Raw genomic sequence first — 14,446 nt, 5'->3', positions numbered from 1 at the left:
ACCCCCCTTTACAATCATGAATTAAAGTCCATAATCCATTTATACACGCTCGCTTTCTCCCCCAACTTGATTTGGTGGATTTGTTGTCCTCCTATTCATTTGTCGCATTTGCGCTGGCTCTGTCGCATTTACCGAAACCAATCGCATTTGTTACCAAGGCTAATATCAAACTCTCCCCCGGCCACAATGGGGTCAAGACCGGCCAATTTACATGATTTTGAGTCGCTAGCGGTCTAGGTCGATTTGTACCTGGTTAATGTTTCTCTACGATTTCGTGACCACCACGTTTGATGGATTGTGTCGCTTGTCACGAGCTGTTCCAATGCGATCAACTCATGGCGATTGTACGCCTCGACCAACCTTTCGCGCAGAGGCAAGGAAAAGCAAAAATAAGGCAGAAATGCAAAGCCAGGGCGACGAACCTACAATGTCTTTTTCTTTTTTTTTGCATGGTACTTTTTCCCATTGTGTCGTTTGTCCTTGTGGTTGATTTACATCCCATCTCCCTCTCCTTTTTCCCAACCATTCCGGTCGGACCAAAAAGACAAAACAGACGTACAGGAAGTGGCGTAATTTGGCACATCCTCAGCGCGGCCACGTCGAGTGACCCCCAGATCACATCCCAGCCAACTATTGAGGAGAACGAGGGTCCATTCCGTCATAATCCTCCCCTACTGGCCATCTAAAAAGACCCGACCCAAACAGCTCCCAGCTGCATAGGATCCAAGCGACAGCTCCAGCTTCATAAATTTGAACTCTAGATTGTGATTTCTGGCAGAACTAGAGCTGGCGACCAGGATAGATTGATATCATTTGAGTCGGTCGCACGCTTTCTGGAGAGACTACAACTTAATTCCGTCCCATTCCATCCAACGGCGGAATTAAACGTTGGCGCTTCAGCCAACGAATTGCTAGTGGATGGGCGAGTCTTATAGGATGGAGCAAAGGAAAGAAAGGTCGCATCCTTTCTACAAATTGTCGCATGCGACAAAGACACAGCGGCCAAGCGGGTGACAGCGCCCAATTGTTGCCTCGTTTCATGATCTGCGCCTGTCCAGACTGAGTCGTAGTCGTCGTTGTTCTTTTACCCCTCCCTCCTCGGGAACGGTGGACTGCGTTAGTTCGATGCCTACTCCGTTAGGATGGATCCCCGTTCGCCTGTTGGGCGCAGATGACAAACGGTCATCGGCGGGGATCGCAAGCTGGAGCTTTCATGACTACTATTTCTGCTACTTTACAACATGCGCAGGTGCTGCGACATCATCTTGTCAAGGTCCCCATGTCCACACCCCAAAGGTTGGGCTGGGCGTCCGTAAACAGCGGTAGACACCCAGTCAGTTATGTATTTGTCGCATTGGGAAAAGAAAACGAAAAATGGCAAGAAGAAAGATGTAGACAGATAACCCTTGCGCAAAGGTAGCCAAACAACAGGGCAGCTGGCGCAAAGATGCCGTTGGCGCAGGATTAATTGGACGAGTCCGTTTGAATGACCCGACGGAGGACAGACTCTATACATAAGTGGTATCGGTCTCTCAGATCACATTGTCACCGTATGTATTGTATGTATAGACATATCCCTACGTCCGGTAATCCACTAGAACTAGGTCACAATTGTCAATTAAGATGAAAAAAAAGAGAGAGGCGAAGGGAAGAATAGGATTTGACACGAAATCCTGGCAGTCATTGGGGATCCAAAGCGGGGCCAATTTGCCAGCCCATCATTTGATTTAAATAGCACTATTGACCCAAACCGGTGGTGGTTGTCAGCGTATGGATGCACACCGAAAGTTTGGGTAATTCAATGACCACTTGGCACCGTTCCCACAGTTTTACCGACTGCGCATGAAGATTGAAATAGTCGAATAAACAAAAGTGGGAAGCGCAGGTGCATTGATATAAAACAGTCGATTGTCCTCAGCCGAAAGAACGCAAGGATGTGTGCGGACTCACCTGATTCCTTAATTGTTCTGTCGCTCCGCTCAGTGGGCTATTGTGGATGTTTATGTTGAAGACAAGACAAAGCTACGAATCCCGCGGCTTCATGATAGGTACCGCCGGATCCGCGTCCCACATTGGAGGCCAGTGGTGGCTTTTTTTTCGGCGATACGGGTGCGAACGGGGAATCGAAGAAACCCAGTCGGCTTGGTGGCCAAACGCAAAGAAGAGGAGTCTCAAATCTTTGAACTTCGTAGCCACCAGAACTAACGATTATTGATTGTCTTTCTTCGATAAAAGACCGGCTCCTTCCGGTGGGGATTCATCCCACGGTTGCGAAATTGCTCAGATCGTGCGATTCTAGGCAAAGTCGAGTGACTACGAAGAAGCCACTTATGAGATTGACTATCAATAGTCTAAAGAGAAGACCGACGAATATCAAAGCGCTGTACGGAGTAGGTAGACCAGTCTATTCTGCCCACTGACTACCAAAAGCGTCCAACGGTCTGCCAAAACGGTGGACAATGGCGGGCCTAAGGGATCACGTGGACTCGCGTTTAATTGGATTCGAATTCGTGTATCCGGACGCGTTTAAAGTGCGGTGAAGCGATATCGCTTATATCAAGCCATTTGAGGCCCCTTTTGTTAGAAGGATTATTGGAACAGAATCGCATGGATATGTAGCATATGTAAGTCATTTTTCAGACATTTGCGCATGAGGTTTGGAGACATTTTGGCTGTCGATGCAAATGCAAGTGTCGATGGGAAGACGCGATCAGTGATGTCATGGGGTCCGGGGTGACACAAACCATGCAAACATGGAGATGACATAAGCATACCACAGCAACCCTGGAAACGGAATAGTGTGGTTGTTGTTGACGGTAACCAAGTAAGGTAGTAACCGCTTCCAGCTGAGTGGATGGGGGTTCCCGCCGTTCCCTAGAGACGATGCGATTGTTTGTTCGTCGCTCTCATTCCTTTCGGGCAACAACACGAGTTCCTTCTCTCCTATGCGACAATCTTAGATGCTGCGGTGGGAATTCTTCTTCTTCTTCTTCTTCTTTTTTTGAGGCTCGGCGAATTTGAGATCTCTTGACCAAACTTTTCCCTTGTCGGTACTGTCGCAACTGCTTTAGCGCGGCTGGTTGTTTGTTTAGGGTGGTTTTATTATAACTTTAGCTGCTGCTCCTTCAACCCCTTCGCAGCGGATAGGTAAACAACCATCCGGGTGTCCCCCCAAAACATCAACATCTACAGTTTGGAGAAGGCTTCAAAGTCTTCTTGTCGCCCAAAATGGATGCAAAGGTATGTTTCCACTGCATTTCTTTCTTCGTTTGTAGTCATCATCCATCAAGCTTGTGGGGGATCCTTCTCTGCGTCCATGTTTACGAACCTTGACGCGCTTGGTGTTTTCCTTCCTGTGCTCACATTTTGGCGTCGCATACAATTTCAAGATTGTATACTGACATGCAATTGCTTCTAGCCTCAACGAATTCGCGTCCGTGGGGATGAGAATGCTGCCTTTCCCCTCACTAGCAAAATGGTTCACCAGAAAAACAAATCAACCCCCGCCCTGTCCACGATGTTCCAGAATGGCGCGACGAAGAATGGGTCAAGGAGAGCTGCTTTTGGAGACGTCAGCAATACCATGAAAACCGTCCAGGGCATTCGGGATGACATCTCTGTTGCAGCCAAGAAACAGACCAAGCCATTGGAGAAGCCTTCCGTGCAGGTCACGGAGAGGAAATCTTCTGTCTTGGCCCAACCTGCCCAGCGCCCAATATCGGTGGCGGGAGTCAAGGGCCTATTAAGCAATGTGACGAATTCCAAGCCCCTGGAGCCCGTCGGAAGGTCGACCGGCGTGCCGCAACATACCGCCAACGCCCGCAAGGCTCTGAACAAGCGAGGAACGATCTTTAAAGATCACATGGAACCATTGACGGAAAAACGCGAACTTACATCCAAGGAAATAACTCAAACTAAGGAAGGGACTACTGGGGGCCAAATCGCGCATTCGTCTACGGCGCCTTCGCAGCTCAGCAGCCTGGCGGAAAGGGACGCAGTCAATGAAGGATCAAATGATGAGTCGGAGAATCACGATGAACATTCTATTGTCAGCTCTGAGGTTGATGGAGAGGAGAAGGACGCCCCCAAGCTCGACGAGGATATTTGTAAGGTTCAGGGTATCAAGGAACTCAAGGAAGCCTCTGAACCCTGTACGGCAACCGAGGCCGACGGCTCAAACCTAGTTGTGAAGCCACAACGTGTATCTGCTGCTGGCGCACATCTGCCTCATGAACATGTGCCCGCTCACTCGGAGCCGGAAGAGTCCTGGGACGACGAAGACGACGAAAATGAAGAGGACGATGAGTATATCACCGCTCGCTCCTATCGATCCCGTGGCGAAAACACGACTGGCGCGACTACTACAATACTCTTCCCGAAATACACGCAGCAAGTGAGACGGGAATTGGCACTGGCGAAACAAATTGTCGAGGCAACACGGACAGTGGAGGATATTGAAGATGAATACTGGGATACGAGCATGGTCGCGGACTATAGTGAAGATATATTCGAGTATATGCGAGAACAGGAGGTGTGTTATTATGGATACCGAGATATGCTCGGGATTGATCGCTAACTGCATCTAGATCAAAATGCTGCCAAACGCGCACTATATGGACAACCAAGCGGAGATCCAATGGTCTATGCGGTCCGTTCTGATGGAATGGCTTGTGCAGGTCCACCATCGGTTCTCTCTACTCCCTGAGACCCTTTTCCTGTGTGTCAACTATATCGACCGTTTCCTGTCCTGCAAGATAGTCTCCCTGGGCAAACTGCAGCTTGTTGGTGCCACCGCCATCTTCATTGCTGCCAAGTATGAAGAAATCAACTGTCCTTCCGTACAGGAGATTGTTTATATGGTTGACGGAGGCTACACCGCCGATGAGATCCTCAAGGCGGAACGTTTCATGCTCACTATGCTGCAGTTCGAACTTGGGTGGCCTGGTCCCATGAGCTTCCTGCGGAAGATCAGCAAAGCTGACGACTACGACCTGGAGACCCGGACACTGGCAAAGTACTTCTTGGAGATTACCATCATGGATGAACGCTTCGTTGGATGCCCACCAAGTTTTACCTCTGCTGGCGCTCATTGTCTCGCAAGGATGATGCTGAGAAAAGGAAACTGGGTAAGCTTACAGAGACCTGTTCGTGGTCTGTACCTCCGCTAACATTGGAACAGACCCCTGCCCATGTCCATTACGCGGGATACACCTATTCACAGCTTTACCCACTGATTTCTCTCATGATGGAATGCTGCGAGATCCCTCGCAAGCACCATGCGGCCATTTACGAAAAGTACACTGACAAACGGTTCAAGCGTGCTTCGCTGTTCGTCGAAGCTGAAATGAGAAAAGGGTTCAATCTGCCCGAGGTCACTCGGGAAAAGAGTCTTGGCAACCCGCCGTCTCTTGACGTTGACCATCACTGGAAGCGCGCATAACTGCCGCTCTGCCTTGCGAAAATTCTCGCCAGGACGCCCAGAAGCCTGGCATCTTGAAGCACGATTACCTGATATGCTTGAGTATTGATTGATGAACATGAAAAACAAACATAAAAAAAGAGGAAACGAAACACAGCCGGGCAAGAAAAACAAGGGAAAACGCGAGCTGTTTTCCCACTTCAATCTTATCATGACACTTTCTTTTGTCGCTCGACTTTGTATGCCATGCCTTTCATGCACATTTGGGTTTTAGAACACGGAGACAATGTTTCGACGGACGGGGAATCGGATATCATCAATGGGCGGAGTTTTTTTGTTAATTGAAACGGACGACATGCCAGCCATGCCATCCGGAACCGGGAGTTCAATGGGGTCGATGGTTTCTCTTATTCCCTTTCTTAATTAATTTGCACCCTTTATATTTCCTTTGTTTATTTCTTCTACTAACCATCCAACCGATTCTCATGAACGATACATGCCCTTCCTGAAACGCTTCCCAGGGACTTCATGAAAATGCCCCCAGCATTAATGCCTCTTCTTCCCTTTGTTCCTTTTTTGGACTTCTGTTCTTCTTTACTTCATCCTTTTTTATTCTCTGTGGTTATTATCCAGGCTTAGTACACAGGAACTAGTCAATTGGATCTATCTCTTCACTGAATTAAGTTCCTGGCCGTAGAGACGCTTCCTCACCTAGGACACCAAATGATATACCCACTTTGGGACCCTTCTATATCTTGGGTTCAAAGGAATGAAGTATTGTCTGCTAATAATCTATTCAATTCTATGTTTTATTTATCACTGTTCGTAGATGAATGGATTCTGTCCCTTCTTTCGTTCCTCTTTCCCCTCCAACAGTAATTTCACTACACTAAGGATGATTGAATATCAACCGTGTCTATAAAACCAAAGAATATCCGGAGACTGTTGAGCACAAACATCCTTACCTTCTATCCCCTTGTGAGGAGCTCGATGTGGCTATTACTCTTGGTTTCATAGTATGGTATAGGGTTTTTCGAGTGAAACCCGCAGGCAAGGACCTACGGATCATGGGCTCTGTCGCTACTGAGTACTTTAGAACATAGCACTCAGATCAGTCAGTCAGTCAGTCAGTCAGTCAGTCAGTCAGTCAATCCTGGAGTCAAGATTCTATCTCCTGATAGAGGCTTTGAGCGTCTAGCTATGCAGCTGCTTGCAAGGCAGAATCTTGCCTAAACCATACCAAGTCTAAAGACTGGAAAATATTTAGTGTCGGCCATACAGTGTACCCAGTAACGGGTATAGCTCATTGAGCCCGTCATTACTAACGCTTTTGTCGTTTGGTTTTATAGTTTGCCTGATACGGGTAAAGAAATAGGTATACATGCTCTAGTCTCTTGAATATTGACCTCCGTGGCTAACAATTATGAATCTTATCTAGATATGGTTCGCATATTGCGCCATATCAGGCTCAATTCTTGAAAGCGGTAGCGAGTCTTCGCCGTTTATAGCATTTTTATGCTAGCATTTATACTGTGGTTTAAAGTACTATACCTCAAAGCCAGGGCCAGGTACATACACACTTTGTTAGTCCATCGAATATAAACTCCTGTGACTGACCATTATGGATTTCATCTAGATACTGGGGTCCTCGTATTAACCCTTACAACCCAAAGTCGGTTCAAGACCTTGATTCAGCGTTACAAATGACAAAGAAACGTATGCAACGAAAAGCATTCTTCCGCAAATTCCGTATTTCGTCTTTATTTTCGAAGGCGTAAGGAACTGCCGAACTGGAGGAAAACAGGACGATGCCCGAAAAAGAGAGCAAAATGACGCTGAACCCAGCAAATGCTCACCTTGAGCCGAGAATGCCTCCTCTTACATCTGAAACGACATCTGCGGGTTCCCCTATGGTGCCCACAGACTGCAATCAGTCAGTAGGTATAAGCATAGGAAGGTCCACAGAATCAACAATACTCGAAGAAGGCACCCGTGCAGAGGCAGATGGCCGCTGAAGCGAAGAATTAGTATACGCTCGAGAATGTCCTAGACATTTGCAGCTAGTTCTGAATGCAAGCAGGTTTTTCGTGGAGATCAGGCCTTTCCAAGATCAGCAAGATCAGCATAAATAGCAAAGCAATCATCTATCTAGGATTCCGGAATCAATACTTAGTATTTTTCAGCTTAAAAGAAGTAACTTAATTGGCTATATAATACACATTTTATAGTTAGAACACTGAATAAGAAGTAGGCTTTTTATTAGAGTACATTTAAAATCATTATATGCTGAGGTTGCCATGATCGACCATTTATAGCCCGCACCGTTTTGAGCGGACCGTGGACCGATATTACCGGATATGATTTAGTGAGTTGCTTTTCTTGCCCCGCACCAGTCTAGCCGCGCGCTTAATTTTTTCTGCCAAGCCTACGGTCTGCCGTTATTCATCCTCGAAGTGAATATCTACGGAGTACATATTCAACTTGTCGAGGGAAGGCTCCCGCACGCCTTCAGTCTGGAACGCTCTTTCTCTTTTTTCTTGTTTTTCTCTGTTCTTTGATCTTCAATTTTTTTTCACACACTACCAACTTCCACCTCACAGCGCTAGTTAACGACCCGTCGCTACGAAATTTTCAAGTCAATGACCTCTTGAACTATTGACCCCTCTGTCGCCCACGTTCTTCTCTGCACCTAAAAGTTTACGCAAAACCTGAGCACACAACCAGCCACATACCATGCCCCCCAAAGCAGCCCCCCGCCGCGGCGCATCCGCCGCAGCGGCAAACAGACGAACGAATGCCTCCGAACCTAGCTCGAACTCCGCAACACCTGCACCGGGCGAGAATGCCAGCGCCGGGCCGTCAGCCAGCAGACCGCCCGTCCAGCGACTGCAATCATTGAAGAAACGCACCCCGTCCGGCAGCATCGGGCCCGCCGCGAAACCGCCGGCCCCGGGCGGGCCTGGCGAGCCGGCTAAGCCTACGTTGAAGTACAAACCGCGTGCGGTGGGGCGTCGCAGTAAAGAGGAGCGAGAGGCGATTGAGAAACTCGAGGCAGAGCGGAACCGAGAGAGATTGGCGGAGGCGGCGGTCATTCAGCGCGGACGGGGAAATCATGGCCCGGGTGGTCGGGGCGGGTTTGGACGAGGTCGTGGGGGACAATTTGGGTCTGCGAGCGGGCCTTTGGGGTCTATGCAAGGCAGGCGGGGTCGGGGTGGTGGTCCGGGTGGGTTTGGATCGAGGTTCAACGATTCCAGGGCGTCGTCTATGTCGAGGCGGAGTCGGTCGGTCATTGATATTGGGAGTGGGGCGGTTAGTCGGGATGTGTCATCCGATGAAAGTGACAATGAGATCCGGGTCAGCATTGATCATATCAATCTGGACAGTGATGATGAGGAGGCAGAGCAGGTGGTCGATAAGAAGAAGGGAAAGCTTGCGATGAAGAATGCGGAGGCTTCCGGGGAGAAGGGTCTACGGCCCATTCGTGTGGAGAGACATGAGCATGAGGAACGGGTGGTCAGCGTCAATATGGAGTCTAGCTCGAGTAAATCTGCCGAGCTCCGCCAACAAGCGCAAGCAAAGGCTGCAGATGATGGAGCTCTATTTGTGCCAGATGATGATGGTTCGTCTGGTTCGGCTACAGAGACCGAGACTGGGCCCCGGGTGAAACAAGAGCCTACGGATGATGACCATGCTATGGCGGATGTCGTTCCCCATGCGGATGAGGGACTGACCACCGATGATGGCTTCCTGCCGGAGCAAAAGGTGAAGGTCCGCCGGAAGATCTCTCGAGAGCCACCCGCCGTCAAGGATCCTAAGAGTTTACTACGCACTAAGGAAGATATAGAAGAGTATGAGAGACATGTGCAAGACCTTGCGATGGTGAAGGATCTGTTTACGAAGGAAGAGCCGAAGGAGCCACAGCCCGAACAAGTTGATGTTGAGTCTTCGGCGGAGGACACAGAGACGGCGGTGGCGGACGACGCGGAGAAGGACAAAGATAAGGAAAAAGAATCGGAAGAGGAAGAAGATGAGTCTGCTAAGGACAAACTATCCGGCCAGTTATTCCTGATGCAATTCCCACCCATGACACCCAATCTGGTGCCAGAGAATAGTGGTGATAAATCCGCTGCGGCGTCTATAGAAGCTCCGGGTCAGGGTGCCCCCGATGGCACAGCTAGTAACAACGGTATTGCGCCACAGCAAACGGGAGTCAAACGCGAAGACGGCATGGAGATTCTCGATGAAGCGGATGAATTCCAGCCCACGGAGCCTTCTAAGGTGGTCACCGCTACGGATTGGCAGCTCAAGGCCGGACGCGTAGGCAAGTTGAATGTTCATGCATCCGGACGAATGACGATGGACTGGGGCGGTATCAGCTTTGAACTGGATCGCGCCACTGCCGTTGACTTCCTCCAAGAAGCACTGATTGTATCCGCGGCCGCCGATCCAGCTGAAGGGGGAGTTCCGGAAGAGGAAAACAGAGTATGGGCTATGGGACAGCTCAGCGGCAAGTTTACTGTGACGCCTGATTGGGAGAAGATGCTATGAAGCGGGAAGGGCTGCGGCAACATCAAACCCTAATAGACGTCGAGCCATGAAGGGTGGTCTCAGGGTAGTATCCACCCGCCATGCTTGAGGCCCAACTCTCTACGGCTGTGGCGTATCAGTTGATTGATCTCTAGATCTGCATCTGTAACCCAATGCATCTGGAAATAGCGGCCAACGAAATTCAAAGAGGCCGACGAATCATGGGGAGGGACAAGACCTGCTCCACGAATGCTGTACTCCCTTAGGTACCGTACATACCGATCTTAACTTCAGGGAAAGTTGATGACGTGCATTGCGGCGATGAAGGTGCACAATAAGCTCCACGGACTGACCTCAGAACATTCCTATAATTAGTACAGGGACGTGTGGCCGACGAAACAAGTGAACGTTTATTGGCAGAGAGTTGATCTGTATGTAAGTGTATGTAAGATGAATGTTGTTCCGATATATCAAAACAAAGTGTACGTAACATTTTTTTGCCGTTGGATTGAATGCACCACGTCACGGCGTGTCGTTTCCTCTGCCTTCCTGACTTTCCTAGTAATTTTTTATATTTATCTTTATTTTAATTTTATCTTTTTATTATTATTTTTGGTTTCTCACCTTATCTTTGAATTTCTGCATGATTTCCGTTAGCTACTACCCATGACGGTACAACTTGAACGTACGATAAGGGTCCCGTGCTAAAATCGAGGCGACCATCAAACAGGAAATTACACCAACCTCGCGTGGAGCCTTCAGGCACCCTCACTGGCCATGGACGGGTCAGCCATGGTACTAACTGGGGAAAGTCCGATGGCGATTGTTACAAGGGTTGTTTGGGGCTCCACCGCCGTGGATTGGTTTTCGAAACCCTGACAAGCTTCTATGAGTGGCACGAGACATCGATCGACTCGCGCTACTGCCAGCCCGTGCTGACGCGGCTGGTGACCGTCCAATGAGATCGCCGGGAATAGACGCAGAGGCGGGTCTCACAGTGGGGCCGTGCCTGTTAGTCGGACAGAAAGAAGCCAAACACTCCCAGGAAATAAACTAATTTCCAGGGCCAACGGGGGTCGGTGGGCGTCTGGCCGGGTTTTCTTCTCCCTTCAACTGCTGCTCAGTTCTCCATCTCTGCGCGGCTTGTTTTTCTTCTTCCTGTTCCCCCGTCGTCGTGGTTGCTGTTCTGTTTTGTTGGGTGTTTCTGCCGTTTTCTGTATTCTGATTGTTACTATTGTCACCCTTAATCTCCTGAAACGTGTCTTGGGATTCCCTTGTGAGGAGTCTCTCGCTTAATAGCCTCGTTTCCCCCTGACACCCCCTCGGTCTCTGTTGCGACGCGACTCCTCGACACCAGGTTTACTTGAGGTTGGATCAATATTGCCGATATACTTGATCTAGTCACGAACTGTCGTTACCGTTTACTTCCCTTTTGCGAGATTCACCGTCCGATCAGTGGACCCTCAGAGACGATCTCTCGAGAGTCCCGTATCATCATCGCAAATCGCTCAGATCACAATCATCATGAAGACGTCAAATATTCTTCTGTGCTTGGCGCCTGCGGTAGCACTCGCCGCTGGGGCAGATCAGGCGCCTGCCGCTGTCGCGCCCAGTCCTTCGCTACCGAACATTACGCCTCCGGTCCCGTTGCCAAATATTCAAAATCCTCAAAGCGGAGAAGACGAGTCGAAGTTACCATTGGAAGCACGTCAGATGGTCCAAATCGCCAATCCTGGTGTAGCCAAGCCCCCGGCTGCCGCGACCACGGAAGAGATTCTCACAACAACCGTTATGGATCAATGGCCGGCGCCCTCCAGTGGATCAATTGGGTTGGGAACACTGACCGCATCAGCGGGGGTAACGAAGTCGCTGCGCGCGCGGAGTGAAGGCACTCTTGGCCAAACACCATGGATAGGAATGGCTATCGGGCTGACATGCACAGCGCTTGCAGCTGTGATGCTGGGGTGATCGCCGCGCCGTCAATAATCTGGCTTGAGATTCTGAGCCCTTCTCTTCAAGTCTCATAGTTGGCCCTGTCGGATAACCAACGACCATCGCATTTCATCCCCCATTGTGTGGGGTTTGCATAAGGAGTTCGTCTTTTTCTTCCTACTCTTCTTCTACGACCTGGCAACCTATATGGTTGCTCATTGCTACGAGCGTATTTGCATTCATGCATCCGACAGCAGAGAGCCCTGTAATACTCTGTGGATAGTATATGGGCTCTGCTGTTCGTGTTTCATACCTTCTTCTTGTGTGCTGCATTGTTTGGCTGCACTTGCATTCATACCCGACTGTTGTATAGACTGGGTTTGCCACGCTTTTTCTACGTGTACATGATACCTTTTTTTTAGATTTTTTTTCCTACCTGCTCCGGCCTTGGTATACTCGGATTTAGTCGACGATGTATCTACTATGCATGATGATTCAACCAATCAATCAATATATACATATTATTATTATTATTAAGAATGCTTGCTACGTGTCTTTTTCTCTTTCTCTTATTTTGCGTTCACGGCAGAACACCGGATAGCCAATAGAATCAAAAAGGTCCGACGTCTCACGTCTTTGTTCTTGGGGCGCCGGCAAACAACATGCGGGCAACACGAAGCCTCCCCGGACAAACAAAGATCAGCCTTGTTGTCGCATGCGACTTGGCAGGCTGACAGCACGAACTTAAATGTCACCGACCTCTCCCAGATCTGTTATTTGATTCACCCATGGATTCTTGGGGTGTATCCTGAAATCTCATTGACTTCACCTTCCACTGGATCTAGATCACTTCATCTAGCGCCAGTCGTCTCTAAACTCAAGAAAGTAACAAGACTACCGGGAGGCGAAGAAAGATGCACAATGAGAACGAGCAACCGAAGAACATCCCTCCTTTCACGCCGATGTCCTCTCTCGGGCACGAGTTGGGCGTTATGTTCGCCTTTCTTGCGGCCTGTTTCGTAATCATGGGTTTATATGTCTTCTTCTGGCGAGGTAAGCGTCTCCTCTTGGATCTAATACCTATCACCTCGGATGAAATGTGGATTAATGACCTGTCCGACAGCATTCGAACGTCGGGAGGCACAAAGAGAAAAGGCCCGTACAGAGCGGTTCACGAGGAGAGACGTCCATCATGGGCGCAGCGGCATCCCTGAGAAGATGTATGATAATCGGAGAGTCGAGCTACCGGGGAACAGCCGATATGAACTCCCAAATGGGTATGAGAATGGGGAGAGATCGACTAATATGAAGATGGGTTCCGCTGGTGCTCGGGTGAATCGAGCGAATGGCTGGATGGAAATGGATGATCTGCGTGCGCCGCGGAGATGACAATCCCGTTTTGGATTAATCTATATTCTTGTGATATGTTCTTTGCTTGGCTATCCGGCTTTTTTGTGTATCTACTTCATACAGGGGGCGTTGGGATTTTCAGGGGTTGCCGCTGGCCGATGGTATTAGATTGGTCTCCTGGGATCGCCGAATATGCTATTTTTTGATAAGGCAAGTCAAAGGCGAGCCTTGTTGCCTTCAAGCTAGCTATTATTCCGCGCCTATTCTATATGCAGGTTGTTAGGATCCTCCCGGTGGTTCCCCAGCATTCCACCCCTGAAGCTCAACGATGTCTACTCAGGGTTGGGTGGCTGGGATGGGAAACTCTCTGTATGTACTCAATGGATCGTAATGCATATGAGCCAGTTTAGGCTTGTTGATCTGCCGCTGATTGGGTATGCTCAGGAAGGAGTACCCAATAAGAAAAAGGCGTTAGTTATATATATATATATATTTTCGCGATGTTTATGGTATATCATGGATTGGTTTCGACTGAATGTATGTAACACAGCCTACGGCTAAATCAAGCATAATTTCTCTTATTGACGGCTTGACTATACGCTTTCAGGTACTAGTACTATCAGGGGTTCAACAACCGGGCTGATATTTTCTACACACCAGTTACGGTCATGAATACCCTAGGTAGTCTGTATTGTCAAGGGAACCTGCGAATCCGCAGAAAAAGAGGCGGAGGATCTGCACCTGACTGCATTTGTTCTGTCAGATATGACGGGCACGTGCCTTGCAGCTGCATAGCGCAACAAGCGGTAAGACAATTGGGGAAGAGAGAATCGCATCACCCAAGAGACGGAGATGCTGAAGTGGATGCTCCTGTTCAAGTCAAACCCGAATTAGACTAAGACCGGTTGGTTCTCTCCACCGCCTCAAGACTAAATCGTAAGGGAGCTTGAGAATCTGGCGGTGACCCGACAACTACTCTCGGTCAGATCAGGAGGACCAGGTTGGGGAAGGGGGAGTATGGTGAAAAGTGTAGAGTGGGTGTTGATCCGGGTAGAGGTTAATCCTTGAGGGCTGTCGCATAGAGGTTGCTGTTTTTTCATTATTGTATGGAAATTGATGCGCATGAAAGTGCCTCCAGGAATGGCCAGGGCGGGGCACGCAAATCACTGATTGTGTTTTTTTTCCCGTTTGGTTGCCAACGCAGGCAAACACCCCACC

General features: G+C 49.1%; 4 protein-coding genes across 4 annotated transcripts; all 4 read left to right on the top strand.

Annotated features, from left to right (window-relative positions):
- Positions 1-3,027: 3,027 nt before the first annotated feature.
- On the top strand, positions 3,028-5,440 carry ANOM_003271 (cyclin family protein; the record flags this gene model as incomplete). Its single annotated transcript, XM_015548528.1, has 4 exons — positions 3,028-3,240; positions 3,419-4,531; positions 4,587-5,126; positions 5,180-5,440. Coding segments are annotated over 4 exons (1,938 nt in total), but the record flags the coding sequence as incomplete, so codon positions are not given.
- Positions 5,441-8,152: 2,712 nt separating this feature from the next.
- On the top strand, positions 8,153-9,967 carry ANOM_003270 (putative DNA-directed RNA polymerase III RPC4; the record flags this gene model as incomplete). Its single annotated transcript, XM_015548527.1, has 1 exon — positions 8,153-9,967. The coding sequence occupies one exon, from the start codon at positions 8,153-8,155 to the stop codon at positions 9,965-9,967; it is 1,815 nt and encodes a 604-aa protein (XP_015409568.1).
- A 1,503-nt stretch (positions 9,968-11,470) lies between these two features.
- ANOM_003269 (uncharacterized protein) lies at positions 11,471-11,914 on the top strand (the record flags this gene model as incomplete). The annotated part of the gene is made up of 1 exon (XM_015548526.1): positions 11,471-11,914. One exon carries the CDS (start codon positions 11,471-11,473, stop codon positions 11,912-11,914), a length of 444 nt encoding a protein of 147 aa, XP_015409570.1.
- An 878-nt stretch (positions 11,915-12,792) lies between these two features.
- On the top strand, positions 12,793-13,267 carry ANOM_003268 (uncharacterized protein; the record flags this gene model as incomplete). Its single annotated transcript, XM_015548525.1, has 2 exons — positions 12,793-12,931; positions 13,002-13,267. 2 exons carry the CDS (start codon positions 12,793-12,795, stop codon positions 13,265-13,267), a joined length of 405 nt encoding a protein of 134 aa, XP_015409569.1.
- Between the last annotated feature and the right edge of the window lie 1,179 nt (positions 13,268-14,446).

The sequence above is a fragment of the Aspergillus nomiae genome (assembly GCF_001204775.2).
Source record: "Aspergillus nomiae NRRL 13137 chromosome Unknown contig00048, whole genome shotgun sequence".
NCBI lineage: Eukaryota > Fungi > Ascomycota > Eurotiomycetes > Eurotiales > Aspergillaceae > Aspergillus > Aspergillus nomiae.
This window is presented reverse-complemented; position numbering and strand designations above follow the sequence as displayed.